The 18,988-nt window shown below is 38.4% G+C and overlaps 1 protein-coding gene across 2 annotated transcripts in view; it reads left to right on the forward strand.

Moving 5' to 3' along the window:
• The first annotated feature begins 6,154 nt into the window (after positions 1 to 6,154).
• LOC149771360 (uncharacterized) overlaps positions 6,155 to 18,988 on the forward strand; it is a 61,584-nt gene continuing 48,750 nt past the window's right edge. For both annotated transcript variants that reach the window (XR_016418310.1, XM_089948552.1), the window contains exons 1-2: positions 6,155 to 6,286; positions 8,102 to 8,353. Coding sequence is in view for 1 of the 2 variants with exons in the window: in XM_089948552.1 (XP_089804678.1) it covers positions 6,185 to 6,286; positions 8,102 to 8,353 (354 nt within the window). In the remaining variant the exon portion in view is untranslated. The remainder of the gene's footprint in view (positions 6,287 to 8,101; positions 8,354 to 18,988) is intronic.

Below are 18,988 nucleotides of genomic sequence, written 5' to 3' on the forward strand. Positions count from 1 at the left end.
GTCCCTTCAAGGGATGGTGAAGCAGTTTGTGCTTTTGAGTAGCTAATGTATATATGCCCATTTTGTGTCAGCACGTTTATTTTTTGTTGTATGCAGTTGCAAATGTGTTATGTAAATGTGGTTTGAGGAGTCCTGAAACACTCAGTGACCTATATTGTATCTTGTGTATTCAAAGTATCTTGTATACATCACTGTGAAAATTGGTATATATTACAGCCATGATCAGAAGACACACATATTAATAGACCTCTTTATTCTCATGATTTTTTATTAGATTTAGTTTAGCTGCATGTAGAATATAAAGATTCTGCTAGGGTACTACTGGTACTTTGTACGGTCAAGGATAGAAAATGTCACGAATCAACACCAAGACAGTGGTGTAATCCCTAGTCCAAGTTCCCTCTGACCCTTTCCACCCAATTTTAGATCTTTTGACATTAATGTTGTGTGGGGTCAGAGCAATTTGCCTATCGAAAAGTTGGAATTCATCGCCACCGCATCCTGGCACTATAGGGTAGTCACTTACAAGTGAGCTTAGCAAACTTAAATAACTCTAAATTGAGACAATCCTGCATTAAATTGATAGGAAGAAGATTTGTTTTCTCAGAAATTGCAAGTATAACATTATGTCTTTAATCCTCTGACAGACAGTACAAAACTAGTGTTGATGAAATTTGACCTGGTACTCACCATTTACATGACTAAAAAAAATGTCATAATCTGTGTGTCCATGAAATCAGAGGTCGAATTGTCATGTGATATAAAAAGAAAATGTTTCCCAATGTTGTTGTAGAAAAACATTCATAAATATTATATGAAAGTTACATATTGTTTGTCAAAGAAACTAAAACATACTTAATGTTCAGCATATTTATTCTGAGAACAACAACCAGAAACCTGTTGCTGCAAGATAACTGAATTTATCCAGCAGAGAGCATATATCACTGCGGTAGTCACATGATTCCGACTAAAACATCGCTGACACATGCTCAATGCAGTTTTACATAGAATAATAATAAGAAGATAATAATAAGATGAATAAGAGGGTAATCAATATGTTAGTGATAATGGCGACAACGATTCAGGATGACATAAATCATCAAATCATGTGATATGTGTTTCAATGTTGATCAGGAGGGTGATTTTCGTGCCTTTTTGTGGACTGTGGGATACAATAAATTTCATTCCTCATAAAAGAGATGAACAATTACCTCAATGGAGTCTACCTTAGTGTGCTTCTGAGTACACAATTTGTACATGACCCCATACTAGTGCTGTATTGTCTTATAGCTTGGCTGGATAACAAAGCAATTCCTGTCTTTGGATTCATGATGCCTATTCATCCATCATATGTTAGCACTCCTAGCATAGTTTCTCAGTCATGCTTGTGCACAGTACACATCCATCCATCTTGTCTCAGCACTTTGTGTTTGCATTTAGTATAGTTACTCCGCCACATTTGTGTACATTTGCAAAACATTGCATGCACTTATCTCATGAGTATTGTAAAATTTAATTTAAACTAGTTTACTGTGGGTATAAGCTCATTAGGGTATATTGTGAATTAAGCATGGCTGTTTTGCATGACTTTGCAAATTAGTATATATATATATCATCATTGGCAGCTCATTCTCAGGAGACCATGCAAGGAGCGCCCTTCCAGTGTCGTCTGTCTCTAGGGTTTTGACATCGTCTGCTGTGGCCTTTGCACAAGTGACAGTCCCTATTGCAAGTGGTTCAGACGTACTGGGAAGTCTGAATTGCTGGGGTTACTGCCACACTCTTCTTTCTTTCACATTTTTCTGCTGCCAGCTGGCCTCTCCTCACATCAGCAAATGCTCTGCCCTTGTCGACCGTCAGTCTCAGTCCTTGGCCTGCACTTTCCAGCTGTCGGGTGAAATGTCACATGCCTTCATGGCCCTCTTGCACACATCCTTGAAATGGGGTGAGGGGTGGCTGACTCTTCTGGTGCCAGTGGCCAGCTGTCCATATAGGATGTCCTTTGGCAGCCTCTCATCCTCCATGCATTGGATGTTTCCCATCCATCGAAGGCTGAGTTTGCTCAGCAGGGAGTATATGCTGGCGATACTTGCATGCTGCATGATCACGCTGTGTGAGGGGCGTGGACTTGCGAGCTGATTTTCAGGATATATTTTAGGAACCTTACATAGAACGAGTTGAACCGGCGTTCTTTCCTCATGTAGGTGCTCCAAGTCTCACTTCCATAGAGGGTGTGGAGAACACAGGCCTGGTAGACGTGGATCTTGGTGTGCTCTTTCAGCATGTTGTTTTCCCACAGCCTCTTCATTAGTTGGGCCATGATGTTGTTTGCCTTTACAAGCCTTCTGCCCAGTTTCACATCAAGCGAGAGAGTGTTGCAGATGGTTGACTCCAGGTAAGTAAGTTGTTGACTGATTCCAGGGTGACACCATCGATTTTCTTTTGGAGGGGGTAGTGGTGGCATCTTGCATGCTGACGTTTGTCTTTTTCATGCTGATGGTGAGCCCGATCTGCTTGCAGGCATCAGCGAAACTGCCTCCCAGTCTCTGGATGGCATCCTTGGTGTGGTTCACAAGAGCTGCGTCATCAGCAAAGAGCATCTCCCTGGTAAGCACTGACCTTACTTTGGTCTTTGACCACAGCCTTGCCAGGTTGAGTAGCCTCCAATCGGACCTGGTGTGCAGATATATGCCATCAGTGGATGAGTCAAAGGTATAAGACAGGAGCAGGGAGAAGATGATCCTGAAAAGGATCAGCATCAGCATGCAGCAATGCTTCGTGGTGCTGTTGATGGGGAAGGAGACTGAGGAGGCTCCATCATACAGGACTGTTTCCCACATATCGGCATGGAAAAAATTATCATGCTGCAGAGTTTTGGGGGCAGCCAATCTTCCTGAAAAGTACAAATAGACCCTTTCTGCTGACCAGTTCAAAGACCTTGGTGAGGTCACTGAACATCATGTAGAGTGGCTGACCTTGCTCTCTGCTCTTCTCTTGGAGTTGTCAGAGACAGAAGATCATATCTGTTGTTGACCTGCCTGCTCTGAAGCTGCATTGGGATTCCAATTACACACTTTTCACCAGCAGCTGAAGCCTGTTGAGTATGATGCGGGCATACACTTTGCCAACAATGTTCAGGAGCAAGATCCCTCTGTAATTATTACAGTCACTTCGTTCGCCCTTGTTATGGTAAAGGGTCACAATGGTGGCATCGCACATGTCTTGGGGGACTGCTCATTCCTCCTAGCAGAGGTAGAGTAGCTCATGCAGTAGTTGAAGCAATGTTGGTTTCCCATGTTTGATAACTTGAGGTGAAATGCTGTCGCTACCTGGTACTTTGTCATTTGGGAGGGAGTTGATGGCTTTGCCGTGCTCCTCTAAGTTGGGCACTTTGTCAAGCTCCTCCATGGTTGGCAGTTTCTGTATACGCCTGAGAGCTGCATCGGTGACTGATGGTTCTTGGGAGTACAGCTCTGAGTAGTGCTCCACCCATCTGGCCATATGTTGCTCAAGGTCCGTGATCTTCTCTCCTGTCAGAGATTTCAGGGGGGAGACCTCTTTCACTGTAGGGCCTAGGGCCTTCTAGATGCCACTGTACATGCCTTGGATGTTTCTAGACTCAGCACTGCACTAAATTCTTTCACACAGTTGTTGCATGTACTCGTTCACACACTGTCTAGCGATGCATTGGGTGGTGCTTTGGGCACTTCTGAGGGCATCAAGCTTCCATTCTTTGAAGCAGGTTTTGTAAGTTATGAAGGCTTTTAATTTGTCCTCGATTATTGGTTCCATCCTCGACAGGTGTGTGTTGAACCAGTCCTGACTGGGCCGTTCCTTCTTGCGAAACATGGACATGACTGTGCTGTAGATGGCACCATTCATGGAGTTCTGATGTATCGTGCTCTAGCAGGTCCTGGAGAGCCTGGTCCAGGGCAGACACATACTCCTCCACCTTGGAGGGGACTGACGTCTGTGCGATGTTGCTGCGAGGGTGGCCTTTTGGTTTGGAACGGTCATGGGGGTTGGCTGTATGCATACCCTGCTGCTCACACGGGCGTGGTTGGAGTCGCAGTCTGAACTGCGGTAGCTTCTGGTGGAGAGGACACTGTTCAGAGCAGAGCTCTTAGTGATGACCAAGTCGAGCTGGTGCCAGTGATGGGAAATGGGATGTTTCCATGACACTTTGCGTTGTGGCTTACACATGAAGAAGGTGTTTGTAATGCACAAGTCATGGTAGGTGCACAGCTCCAGCAGTCTCTGACCATTTTCATAGGTCTTGCCATGATGACTGAGGAAGGTAGGCCATGACTCATGGTCTGCACCTACTTTGGCATTGAAGTTGCCGAGGAGGAATAGTGGCTTGTCTTTAGGGCATCCTTTGATCTGTTTGTGGTGGAGAAGATGTGGACAGGACCTGCAACAGTGGCAAGGTGAATGGGCAAGAGATGCTCAGTGCCCTCTGAGGGAGGCTAAACCGAGGGCAGGATGATGCTGGTGGGGCTCCTCAGGTTCTCGACCCTTCCAGAAGAATGTGTAGTTTTCCTCTTTGAGGGAGCCGCTTGAGGTGAGTCTGGTTTCCTGGAGGGCATTAATGCTGACATTTCGTCTGGTTAGCTCTCTGTCAATGATGGCAGTTCACCTCCCTGAGGTCATCAGAAATGCCTGTGCACATGGTGTGCACGTCTCACCTTGCAAATCAAAGGACTGGAGTATTTGTTGGTTTTTGTTTCTTGTGTCTGGTGTGGAGTTTCTGTCTGCTTGACAAGCTGAGCAACACACCGAGCTCCAGGCACCCATTGGAACAGGCAGAATGGGGGCAGTAGTCAGCCAGTGGGTCGCAATGATCCCTCCCACCATCAAAGCTGACAGGTGGGAATATAACCCATAGGCTGCAAGCTTCCATGTTGTTTCCTCACTCGGACTTCACTGGTTTGAGATCAGAGTTTCCTTCTCCTAGATGAACTGAATAACAAGGCTAACGAGCTCGATCTGCCTGGGTTTGGAGTCAGAGTTTTCCTTCTCTTAGAATGGCTGCCTGCCAAGGCTAATGATCCCAGTCTGCCCACCCAGTTATACTGCCAGGCACTCGGTTGCGCTACACAGCAGGCTCTGGTGGCACTCTACAGTTTCTTATTTTGCATAGGGTTAGGATTTTAAAGAAAAAGAATTTCCCCAGGTTTCCTCACTGGTTATACTGTCTGTTTAAAAAAGACCTTATATATCTTAGGTATAATGCAAAGAACCTTTAATTTCCTTTATTTTGGTGTATGATTGATCGATGTACTATGGGTTATAGAGTATACAGCTGGGCCTTACTTCAGATGTGCACCTTTCTAAAAAGTACTAGCTCTACTTGGTCATTTTCACTTCCTGAATTTCAGAGGTAAATTTAAAAACACTGCTAACTAAAATGACTGCTCCCTTGTGCTAAAAGATCAGCCTGAATTAGTCTAAAGAACACTATCCATAGCAGCTATTAAAATAGGGAAAATTAATTTTTCCAGACTAGACAATACCAGCTTCTGAAAGTGCAATGAATGAATTACCAAATATACAAAATGTAAAAAAAAGAGATCAGCTCTTTTTTTATACAATTTACCTCTGAAGTTCAGGAAGTGAAAATGACCAAGTGGAGCTAGCACTTTTTTCAAAGGTGCACATCTGGAGTAAGGCCAAGCTGTATACTCTATAACCCATATTATACCCATCAGTTATGCACCAAAATAAAGGAAATTAAAAGTTCTTTGAATTATACCTAAGATATACAAGGTCTTTTTTAAATTGCCAGTATAACCAGTGAGGAAAGCCAGGGAAATTCTTTTTCTTTAAAATCCTAACCTATGCAAAATACGAAAAGATTTGCATCATTCTTATATTTTTTCCGTAATTCTTTTAGAGCTATTGCTTTTTATGACTTGTAGTTGGGTGTAGTATATGACAGAATGTTTGGAATGCATATTATTTTAGTGGACTTAGTGGAAGTTATTGTTTGTTTTTGGTCATCTTCACAACATACACATGTTTACCAATCATTGTACTAGCACTATATTGTGGAAGAGTTGAACTATAGACTCATCTCCAGCTTAACGTATGTGGTGGGATACCAGTAAGATGGGGTATATTTTATGTCATTACATTGTATACCATTCCGCTAGCTCTTCTTTATTTGTAGAACAAGCCAAGTATGTTTGGTAATTATGGAGGTCACATTGTGAGGCCTGGTCTTCCTGGTGATAACATCCCTGGTCCAAGAAATCTGCCCCAATACAGTGTACAGACTCAAAGGGTAAGTTTGCCTTCAATTTTATCTTTGTATCTTAGCCATGTTCTGTGAACAGGGCTTGGGATTGTGTCCATAACATACATCTGTAAGTTCATGAGCCTGTCCAATTCAACATGGCATTTTTAATGTTTCCCACAGATCATTATCAGGATGGTGCTGTGTCTTTTCTTGTGCAATGTCTGGCCCTTATGTTGCACTATGCCTTTTTTCAAAGAACATGCCTTCTGTCATTTGTTAAATGTCCATTTTCATTGATCGTGTAGATAAACAGCTGCAGTTGAATTAGATTTGTTATGGTTGTAAGCAGCAATTTACCTGTCTTTGAGTAACACTGTGCTTTGCCTGAAAGGAGTTTTTTTGTTATTGGAATTGACTGCTGACTAATTGGATTTCATATCGTATGCTTATGAAAGGCAGATAGGAAAAGGTGAACATTAATAGTGGATAAATATCAAGGATAGGCAAAATTTGACTGGCTTGATTAATTTTGTTGTTTTACACCAAATCAACATAATTAGGTTCTTGTGGGGCCAAGGCAATTGGAGTAAAGCTCACCACCATGGTAGCTTACCCTGTCTAATCTTATCCACAGTGCCACCTTAACTCTGTGAACATTTATGCTTTAATTACATCACAAACATACAAGTTTAAAAAAAACAAAACAATTTCAAGTCATCTAATCCTCTTGCAGAGTTCCACAATATAAAATAACAATTACGATAACAGTAATAATAATAATAATAATAATAATAATAGTAATAATAATAATAATTATTATTAAATCATATTTGTAACAATAAGAACAACAGGAAGAGGACAAAAAATACATCTCTCTGATGGGCTGATTACACTGGTCTATAGGCTGATTATAGGTGATATGCAGGATTGATGACATATAATTATGGGAACAAATTTCACTCTGTATAACACTTTAAATACAGGCTTATGGAATAAAAGCACAAATTACATATTCAGCTTACGATTGTTTATGGTAAAAGCTATTTACTGTCTTGTCCATGTTTGTTTCGGATATGGGTTTCATATTAGATTCAGCGAAATTAGACAGGGAATCAGACAAACTTTACCAGAGTACCCCAGATGCTCTAAACAACATATTTTGTGGTGCAAAACATCTGTTTTTGCTTATTTTTTTTTACAAATGGCATGCAACCAGCAACAGGTCAGGATGAAAGGAACAATAAACTGATTAAAAACATTTAATAGTACAGACCAATAAAAGGAAATATACAGATTCTTGGGGAAGAAAGCAGAAAGGGCAGTAATTATATTTAGTGGATATGTGTTGATTTGATCATGTCACACGGTGGAAAAGATGCTTGCTGTCATGATGGATGTGATATTTTTTTGGAATTACATGATGTTAAGAGTTATGAAGAAGCTATTGAGTTCCACAGGGTTTGGAATTGCATTTTATGAAACTGTATTGGATGTAGTTAAGGTTCAATTAAACTTTAATTTTTTTTAGTTGAACACGATGTTCACTGTTGCTGCTTCTATTTTGAATCACATTTCTCTACTTTTAAATACATGTTTTCCAGCTTGACAAAAGTGGTACATATTTTGCTGCACCTTACTGAGAACTGGCCCAACTTAGGGAAAAAATTAATTGCCATGCTGAGAAGGCCTTGTTAGATTTGGCAGGTCTGGTCATAGACCAGAAAAGTTTATGTTAAGGTTTTTGTTCTATTGTCCAGTGTTGTTCTGTCCATTTATCATAGTACAAATAAAGTATATAAATAATGAGGTCAAGAAGCTTGATTATCTCTTACTTAATGTGAATTGTCTTTCCATATCTAGGATTATTGTCGTGAACTTGGTCAGAGATACTTGAAGGAAATCCGCACCTACCTAGAAGGCAAACCTACCATAGTTCACCTGGTTGATGAAGACTTTGCCATTGACAACACACTTATTGACAGCAAATTGAAGGACTTGAAAAGGAAAATTGTAGAGGTGGCTTCACAACAACCATACTGGGGAGAGCAGATACCCACTCGGTGGTTTCTACTGGAACAGCAGCTGATGAAGCTCAGGGATGCTGAAGTGAAGGTACACATTTAAATGCATGATTATCAACATCAGTGCCATTTCTGTGTAATCACTTTATTACAGATCCTTAATGCTGGACTTCAAGTTTTCTTATTGTTCAAGACAACTGAAATTGAATTTTTGCTGTTTATTATGATGATATAATTCTTTCAGTATATATATAAGGAAGATAGTTTTGATAGTAGACTGAAAAAGCACTGGGTATGAATTGCACGCAACTGCTTCGTTGATACATATAGGTATGCATAAGATGGGGTACTAATATTAGTACTAATGCTCAATAGAAAGAAAACATTGCATGCCAATCAACCCTTTTTTTGCAGCGCTGTGTTTTGCAATTAAATGTAAAAAAGTCAGAATAGAAAGCCAAATTAAAATAAAATTTGAAGTGCAATTTACGTTTGTTTCCGTCAACAGCTGAGCCCTGCAGGATCTTGTGCTACAAAACCAAATAATCCTATAAGGGTTAATGTAAATATAATAAATAAGAATTAAAAAATTAATATTAATTATTAAAGATATTTATTTGATAACAATTCATCTATCTGAACAAGCGGACTATGGCATTGATGAACTTAAAATACTAATACACCATTATTGAGCAGATAGTAAATCTAGCATGGTGATCAGTAAAGCACTGATACAAGAAAGTCAAACTTTGGCAGAGGTTATGTTAGTGAAAAATCTTATTTTGGAGCAGAATTATCCAAAGACTATACATGAGAGGTATGGTAAATTGTACATAACAACCATAAAGAACAGATAGTAAAATTGGTCTATCTGGCCTTCAGAAATGAATCACATCTGAACACTATTTTCAGCCAATTAATATCTGAAATTGTAGTTTATACCTGATTCCTTTACCTATTAATTGCAGGGCCTCCCTTGGAAATATTTTTCTTTGCCCAATGAAATTTGCCAAATTAAGAAATTTGAAGCCCCTTTTAAGCCATGGGAGCCATTTTTATGCCAAGATACACAGACTTAAATATGTGGGTAATATGATATTGGCCCTATTTTTAATCAATATAAACATGACAATAAAGCCGTATTTACATGTTTTTATTACATTTCGAATCACAGGAATAATTGTTAATAAATATAACAATACTTATATACACATGAAGTTCAGAGCATAGCATTTAAAAAACAATAAGAATAGTCTTAGTCTTTATGAACTATGTCACTGAAAATTCATCATTTTTCACCTCATTTTTCCCCCAGACCATTTTCTAAATGGTTTTCCGAAATCAAAATTCTCATAACTGTGCCCATCAATACAAATTCTCATTAAATTTTTCAGAGTAGATATACCCATAGAATTAAGCTTGTTTTGATGGTAGATTCTGGCAACTGAACTCACTCTCACAGTCTGCAGTAGAAATAGGGGCAACAAGTAACCTGGTAGCTGCCTTAGACACAGCTGGATATAAATCTTTGTTTTTCAGAGCTAGATTAACCATATTCTTTGTGCTTGATACAGATTTGTTTTATAAAGTAATCTTTTATTTTTCATTGATACAAAGGACATGATGACTAGCATCCTTGTAGCGGCATCCTGTGTTACTCAGTTAAGTTCAATCCACAAAAATGTGTTATCTAAGTAAATAATCCCGAAAAGACTAAGCAGTCCAAAGTGCGTCTCACACTCGCTGTTTGCAATAAACAAATTAACAACAGGTGCAAATGACACCGAATCATTTTGCCAACCTGTTCAACAATAAAGTATATTCCCCGGTCATTCCTTACTTCCTAATAATCACATTTAATTGCTTCTCAGAACTGACTAATAGCTTGCAGTTAGCTGCAATCATGTTCAAATAACGTCTTAGTCATCTTCTACCGACATGATACACTGACTGCCGCAGATAGTGACAACAGCTGTTAAGTGGCCTGAATTGCTTACATCAATGAAAAATTAAAAATTTAGTTACACAAATTTGACACCATCAACTTTCAACAGTCAGTAAAAAAATAGCGCCACTTTAAAAATTCTTTCGTATTTTTACGACAAATGTGAAGCCTAGCGAAGTTCCTGAATTGGTGTTGTTTAAACAGCCAAAAGGTTAGTTTTACATCAGTTCTAGTCGTGATTGTTTACCATTTATAAAGTAAAGGGCATATAGTTACATGTTTTTATCTTTCTATTTTCAAAGATTGATGAAAGGCATGTTTTTTTTTCTAAACTTGACAGTATTAAGGGTTTTGGAAGTATAAAAAATTGTCTTTTCAGCATGACAAGTTGTGTTATGTCAGGTATATCAGGAAGTTGAAAACAAATGTACGCGTTTCATAAGCACGTATGAAGGTTTCTCAGTCAAATTAGATTTTTTGCAACCATTTATAAAGTAAAGGGCATATACTGACATGTTTTTATCTTTCTGTTTTCAAAGATTGGTGAAAATCATGTTTTTTTTTTAAAACTTGACAGTATTAAGGGTTTTGGAAGTATAAAAAAATCGTCTTTATAGCATGACAAGTTGTGTTATGTCAGGTATATCAGCATGTTGAAAACAAATGTACGCGTTTCATAAGCACGTATGAAGGTTTCTCAGGCAAATTAGATTTTTTTACATGCCCCACAGGCACCTCACTTAGAATACAGAAGTGACCCTATCTAAAATTATAGGGGCACCAGGCATTGTGCCGTCAATTTTTTGGGTAGTGAAGAAAACTGAAGACAATATTGTTCTATTTTCCTCTTTTTACTTTCTACTTGGGCAGTGGCAAAAATTTGAGATGTTAAGTAACATACAATTCCCACTGTCTGTCTCAGTATTGCAGTAATTCTGATGCTGAAATGGATTTTAGCTAGGTTTGGTATTTTGGATGATTTACATTGTAAAATGCCTATTGGGAATTAAGCATGGGGTTAGGTTTCCTGCAAAAATGGGACATTTCTCACCATGCATTGGCATCACTCCCTGGGTTTTTCTTACCTATTGCTGAATGTTAAAAAATTTAAATACAGGATATTAGCATCAAAGTACTTCTGTCTCTCTTCTCACCGATACATACGGTACTGTTCTATTATCTCAAGCAGAAAAAGCATCAATTTATACTAAATATAATTGCTTTTCTTAAATTTGTAAATGCGTGCTGTTGGCATATTTTAATAGTTTCAAAAGCATAGTAATACATCATCCCATATATTTTATAAGTGAGCTGTTATTTAATACTTGAAGTTGTAAAATAGTTCCTGGCTCAGTGTGTGATATGAAATCACAGTCTAAACACCAGTAATGCATGCCAGATCATGTAAGATTAAATGGGTATGTAACAAAATTATATTTGTAATATTCACCATTAATTTGTAACATTGTCAAGTGCCTCCTATGGTGTTATTTCTAACAACGAATAAGGTGGACAAATAATATTCAAATAGCTCCAAGCCCCCAGTCAGTAATACCAATGGTCTAGTTGTCTAAATAACTCGAGGTGAAATGTATAACATTTTGATAAAATATACCAAATGTATTCAACAATTTCATCGATAAATTTCTCAATCGCAATTTCTTTGAACAATGACCTATTCACAGTTGTCAAATACTATCTCAACATGTGAATTTAAGGTCTTAATGAGAGTGTTTTCCTTCAGTGTTGATTATATTACTCATCTGTCTCTTTCTTGTTTCTCTTTTGGTACTTCCGGTATCCTTGACTGTGTGGTCTCCTGGCACTTCTGGTACTTCTGGTACTCTCTTCGTTTCCTTCTGGCACTGCACCTCCACACAAACTGCTGACATCACAATAGACCTCCCACATGCTCTCAACGTGTTTTCCCTCTCTTCGATCCTCGGGTGTCACCTCGCACCCCTACCCATAAAGCTTCCTCAAGAAGCCTTTGTCCGCAGATCCAAACTTGAATTTCACTACAATTCTTTCTCGCCTTTTAACGAGCACACAACAAATAGGAGTACAGGCTAATGCCTCTCAAATTATCCATGATCTACCCTTAGCGAGACTCACGTGTACTGACCAGAAAATGGATTTAGTCCAGACAAATTGCTTATTGAGACTCCTCCCTTGATTTGAATCTCTCCGTTTCTATTAGATACGGTCTGGTCTCTTTGAAAACTGCCTTGGGGTAATTTAGTACTACCTGTGACTTTCAGGGTTTCCGGTCCCCAAAAGCCCAAGATTGCTTCCAAGATAGTTGTAACATCATGACTTATTGCAAAACAAACAGAGGGTCTCTACCTGTTGGTAGAATTACCTTTAAATTTAACCATGAATGGGTCGTTGCATAATGGATTACAAAGGACAGGCAGTTTCTTTGTATCTAGAAACAGTCTAAAGTCTTAATCTTACATAATAATACGTATTGATATTATCCCAGGTGCTCTTAACTACAAATTAACTACAAGAAAATGGGTATATTCATGAAGCACGAAGCATTAGCAAATTTCCCCCACAACGTGACACAGCTAAAACCTTTATATAAAAAAGGTAATTTATTGAACTATTTTGTCACGAATAATGAAAACATGACATTAATATCAGTTAAGTCTTAACAAGATTCCTCTAGAATTCCTTTACATTCTTTATTGACTGAGACTACTGATCTACTGCTACAGTGAACAAGTAGCGTGGTACATAACACAAGAAAAAATACTGCAGTAAATTGGTATACACATAATACCATGCACTTGTAGTTTTTAGGTCTGGAAGACAACTTCATATATGCAATACCTGTGGCATGCACTGCTATCAAAGTTTAGAAACTGGTATTGAAATTAAACGTTCTTTGTGTGATTTTGAAATTATCATCATTTCTGGAAATTTTGATATTGTTATGCATCAAATACATCTAACAATGTGAACAGCTAAGTAAATTCTGTATATATTTTTTAATGTGAGGTTAACTAAATACATTTTACAGACCAGTAATTTACAGAGGTATTGATTGCATCTGGTGGTTTCATAAATGGCTGGACAGCACCTCAAAACTATGAAAAATTAAGACTGAACAGTGGCAAAAACATATGGTATTCACAATGAAGATGAGAAACATTTTAACTTAAGAATCATATGTCACTGATGTGAAAGAGAGAGAGAGATATATAACAACGAAGTTCTTGGTGAAGCTCTATAAGTTTCGACCATGATCAGTTGACATGAATGTATAGAGGCTGCTTGTAATAAATGTAATCTGAATTTCAGATTTTAGCCATTCACATGTCCATACAAAAACTTTTTCATTTTACTTACTTATATCCCTCCAAGTACTATATCAATCCATATGATTATATTCCTCAAAGTACTCCAATCAGTCCATCTAATCACATTTCCCTCCAAGTACTCCAATCAACCCATCTAATCACATGTCTCACCAAGTACTCCAATCAGAAGATCTAATCACATGTCCCTCCAAGTACTCCAATCAATCCATCACTATAAGCTGCCACTATGCAAACATTGAAGTGGTATGATTGAATGTTTTTTAAAGCTACATTAAAAATCCAAATCACACACACACACACACACACACATACTCCAATCAACCCATCTAATCACATGTCCCTCCAAGTACTTCAATCAATCCATCTGATTATATCCCTCCAAGAAATCCAGCCTGAACAATTTATATGTACACATGCACTCCAATCAATCCTTCTGATCATATGTTCCTTCAAGTACTTCAGTCAATCCATGTGATCACTTTTTCTCTCTCTCTCTCTCTCTCTCTCTCTCTCTCTCTCTCTCTCTATATATATATATATATATATATATATATATATATATACAATGCTCCCATCAAGCCACCTTCTGATCACAATATATCAATACAGATACTCCAATCAATCCATGTGATTACTTTATATTTCTCCAGGCACTCCAGTTAGGCAGCGTATATCCCTACAATACTATAATCAGTCCATCTGATCACTTTATATCGCTCCTATCAATCTGATCAATCAAATTGATTACTTTGTATCTCTCCAAGACTTCCATTTAATCCATCTGATTAATTTATGTCCTACTTGGTACTCAGTCTGTCTGATTATATCATCCAAGTATTCCAAGCAATCCATGTGATCTCCTTTTATCCCTTCAAGTAATTCAGTCATCCATCTGATCACAGTATGTCCCTCTAAATTATCTAATCAATCCATCTGATCCATTTATATCCCTCCAAGTACTCTAATTAATCTGTTTGATCACTTTATATCCCTCAGAATACTCCAGTCATTGCATCTGATCAATTTATATACCTCCAAGTGTTCCTATCAATCCATATAATCACTGTATATTAATCCAAAGACTCTACTCAATCCATCTGGTCACATTAATGTTTTGAGCAATCGATTTATTCCATCTGGTTATATTCCTCCAAGTACTCTAATCAATCCATCTGATCAATTATATCCTCCTATTACTCAGTAAATCCATCTTATCATCTTATCAGTTGACATCCCTCCAGGTACTCCATTCAGTCCATCTGATTATATCTTTCCAAGTACACCAGTCAATCCATTTGATCACTTTACATCCCTCCTAATACTCAAAGAAACCCATATGGTCACTTATTATCCCTCCATGTACTTCATTCAATCGATCTGATCATTTTATATCATGCAAAGACTTCCATTCAGTCCATCTGATCACTCTATATCCTACCTGGTACTCCACTCAATCCATCTGATCTGATACTCAAAGTACTCCAACCAATTGATATGATCTGGTGTTATCTCTTCAAGTATGCCAATCAATCCATCAATATGATCACATTATGTCCATCCAAGTACTCCAATCAATCCGTCTCATCACTTTATATCCCTCTAAATAATCCAGTCAATCCGTCTGATCAGTTTATATCCCTCCAAGTACTCTTATCAATTTGTTTGATCACTTTATGTCCTTCAAAATACTCCAATCAATGCATCTGATCAAAGTATATCATTCCATGCACTCCTATGAATCTCCATAATCACTGTATATTAATCTGATCCAAATAACTAAACCAGTACTGCGTGACATACCAGATGTGTCACCATCAAACTAGACCCAAATAAATTGATACAAATCAAAAGAGTAACTTTACGTAAAAGTGGCTATTAAATGATGAGTTAAGAAACACATTATACATGGGAAATACATTTGAAATGTCTACTTTAAGTTAAACATGCATTTGGGTAAGACAATGATTATGGAATTGGGAGGCAAATTATGAAACCAGTCATGTTTGTTGCTTTGTAAATGGCGAGTGAAAGTTATCAATAGGTTCCTTTTTTACTGGCAAAAATGAGTGCCTTGTCTGCAAACATCTGACACAGAAGTATTCTCATTTTAAAGGAGAAAGAGGTAAGTGGCTAATAATTATTCATGTCTGCTGAATATTATTAAATGTAATTTGGATAGGTTAAGTATCATTTTGTATTGATTTTCCTCCTCCTGTATCTATATGGATTTTAGAATGGCAAAAGTATAGATCCATCGATATGTCACTGAATCAATTCAGCCTAGCATTTAGATGTTGTTATTTCTCTAAATATTTTAGCATCTACTGGACATTAGCTAAAAGTATGATTCAGTAAAGTTTAACTTTGTGTGCTGTTTACTAATCATGGTAGGTTGATATTTACATCATGTTATATCAGATACATATAAATTATTTAAGCAATTGACTGAAGGACATATATCAAACTGTCATGAAGTATCAATGTTCTTAGCCATCTGCTGTTAAGGTAGGTTCTGGTACTGTTACACCGGCCGCCACGTAGATCATATTGTGTGTTGAAGATATTCTGACATTTCTGTTATATTATTGTAAGAAAAGAAATGGCTCTAACCCCTATAACTATGGTTATAGGGGTTATAGAACTGACAATGAATTATTTGTTTATTAATCCATGGTAAGGGATTTATAGGGTTATATGGGTGGTAGGATTAAAATTTCGCTCATAGTGGTTTCATTTCTATTTCACCTGCCCCCTTTTTTGACATTCTGACTTAGTGTGGGCACTGGTTAGTAAATGTTAGGATTGGCCAGCATGTGTGGCGTTGGTCAATATTTGTGTTCAGCTTAAATGGCAGGTTTAATATTGCCATTCCCCTCTGCTCATAGTGATATTTGTGTAATATTGAAGAAAAGAAAACAAAGAAAATAAATGCGAGCACCAACTGGAAATATCCTTGTAAGTTCATATTCAGGTTCCTTTATACTGCTACTATCAAATTTGTGTTGCTTCTTGTACCCATTCAGTCAATACTCTTAATACTATGGACAAATGCTAAGTTTCCGATGTGCTGAAACAGTTATTTTGACAAAATATTATTAACATAATGGACAGCAGGGCTGTAGAGGCCCTGTTTGGTGATTGTTAACAGACAATAAGGCAATTTATACGTAATGTGAATAATTATGTAAACTAAAACATAGCATGCATTTATGGAATACATTGCTAATTATTGCAATGTAAATTATGTAATTTATATAAAACATATTGCAAGGATGATAATATAAGATATTATGAAAATAATCATTTGTTAAATTTTTATTTATACATAAATAATAATAAAACTTTAACAAATTTTAAAAAATACAAAATTATGAGAGCCCCTTCAGACTGTGAGGCCCTAAGCTGTCGCTTATTCTAGCTTATGCCTAAATCGGGCCCTGACGGGCAGCAGTGATGATCAGTTCTGCTAGTGCCCATGATGTAATTATTTTGCCCTTATTAGCCTCCTATACCAATGACAAGTGAACATTACCTACTGCTGATGAGAGAATCTCCCCCAAATAACTGAAACAGGCTGATTCGGCCCAGACTTATTCGGTCCAAATTACAGGATGCTTCGAACCAGATTTCTGGGTAGTGCATACAATAAAGATGACAACAAGTCAGAACATCTCATTCTAAACTATTTAAAATTTCTCACATGTTGCTTTAGTAATAGGTAATGGAACACTCCTTAAAATTATAATAGACGACATAGGAATAATATACATTACGTGTAATTGGTATCCCTTTACATTCGTTTTGAGGATTGCAGTAGATGTTAACCTTGTAGGCTTTTACTAATTAGACATATATATGTTGTATTTGTTTTAACTGACGAGATATAATGCAAACTAGCTACAAGTTAAATATGTAACCTGGATGAATACATGATGATAATAATAATAATAATAACAGTATTGTTCATATTATTGTTGTCGTCGTTGCTATTTTTGATGTTAAAAGTAGTAGCAATGTATTCCATCTGAACATAACGTTCCTGATCTTTTGATGGATTAATTAATTGACATCCTGTACTCAAAGACTATCTTTCATGAACTAATATTTCGTATTAATAGTCTAGACTTGTGAAAAATAAAACTCGACACCAAAACGTTCGATGGTTCAGATGGTGGATGTCATCATCATTGGCGACTCGGTCTCGAAAGACCATGCGAATAGCGCCCTTGGGGTGTTGCCTGTCTCTGTTGGCAACGTCTGCTGTGGCTGTGCAGGCCTATACGTGAGTGACAGTCCCTACTGCAGTTGGTGCAGACATACTGGGAAGTCTGCATTACTGTGGTTGCTGTTGCGTTCTTCTTTCTCTTTCGTTTCTCTGCCACCAACTGGCCTCTCCTCGCATCAGCGACTCATATGCCATTGTTTACCACCAGTCTCCAGGTGCCTCGGTCCTCAGCCAGCTCTTCCCAGCCATCGGGTGAAATGTTGCATGCCTTCATGTCCCTCTTGCACACATCTTTGAAACGGAGTGAGTGGCGTCCGACTCTTCTCATGCCAGTGGCCAGCTGTCCATATAAGATGTCCTTTGGCAGCCTTCCATCCTCCATACGTCGGACGTGACCCAGCCATCGAAGGCGGCGTTTAATTAGCAGGGAGTACATGCTGGGGGTACTTGCACGCTGCAGGATCTTGCTGTGTGGAACACGGTCTTGCCAGCTGATTTTCAGGATGCGTTTTAGGCACCGTATATGGAAGGAGTTGAGCCGGCGTTCTTGCCTCATGTAGGTACTCCACGTCTCACTTCCATATAGAAGGGTGCTGAGAACGCAGGCATGGTAGACTCGGACCTTGGTGTGCTCTGTCAGCGCGTTGTTTTCCCAAACCCTCTTTGTTAATCGAGCCATGATGGTGTTTGCCTTTCCAAGCCTTCTGTCCAGCTCCATATCAATCGAGAGAGTGTTGCTGATGGTTGACCCTAGGTAGGTAAAGTTGTTGACTGCTTCCAGGGTGACACCGTTGATTTTGATTGAAGGGGCAATGGTGGTATCTTGCACACTGACATTTGTTTTTTCCAAGCTGATTGTGAGACCAAAGTGCGTGCAGGCAACAGCAAAACGGTCTCCCAGTCTCTGGAGGGCTTCCTCGGTGTGGGCCACAAGAGCTGCGTCATCTGCAAAAAGCATCTCCCTGATGAGCACAGCTCTCACTTTGGTCTTTGAGCGCAGTCGTGCCAGGTTGAACAGGCTCCCATCAGACCTGGTGTGTAGATATATGCCATCCGTGGACTTGTCGAAGGCGTAGGACAGGAGCAGGGAGAAGAAGATCCCAAAAAGTGTTGGTGCCAGCACGCAGCCCTGCTTCACACCACTGTTAATTGGGAAGGAAGTTGAGGATGATCCATCATACAGGACTGTTCCCTTCATATCTGCATGGAAAGAGATTATCATGCTGA

Source organism: Sinohyriopsis cumingii, unplaced genomic scaffold (assembly GCF_028554795.1).
Source record: "Sinohyriopsis cumingii isolate HCF-2022 unplaced genomic scaffold, ASM2855479v2 utg001923l, whole genome shotgun sequence".
NCBI classification, from domain to species: domain Eukaryota; kingdom Metazoa; phylum Mollusca; class Bivalvia; order Unionida; family Unionidae; genus Sinohyriopsis; species Sinohyriopsis cumingii.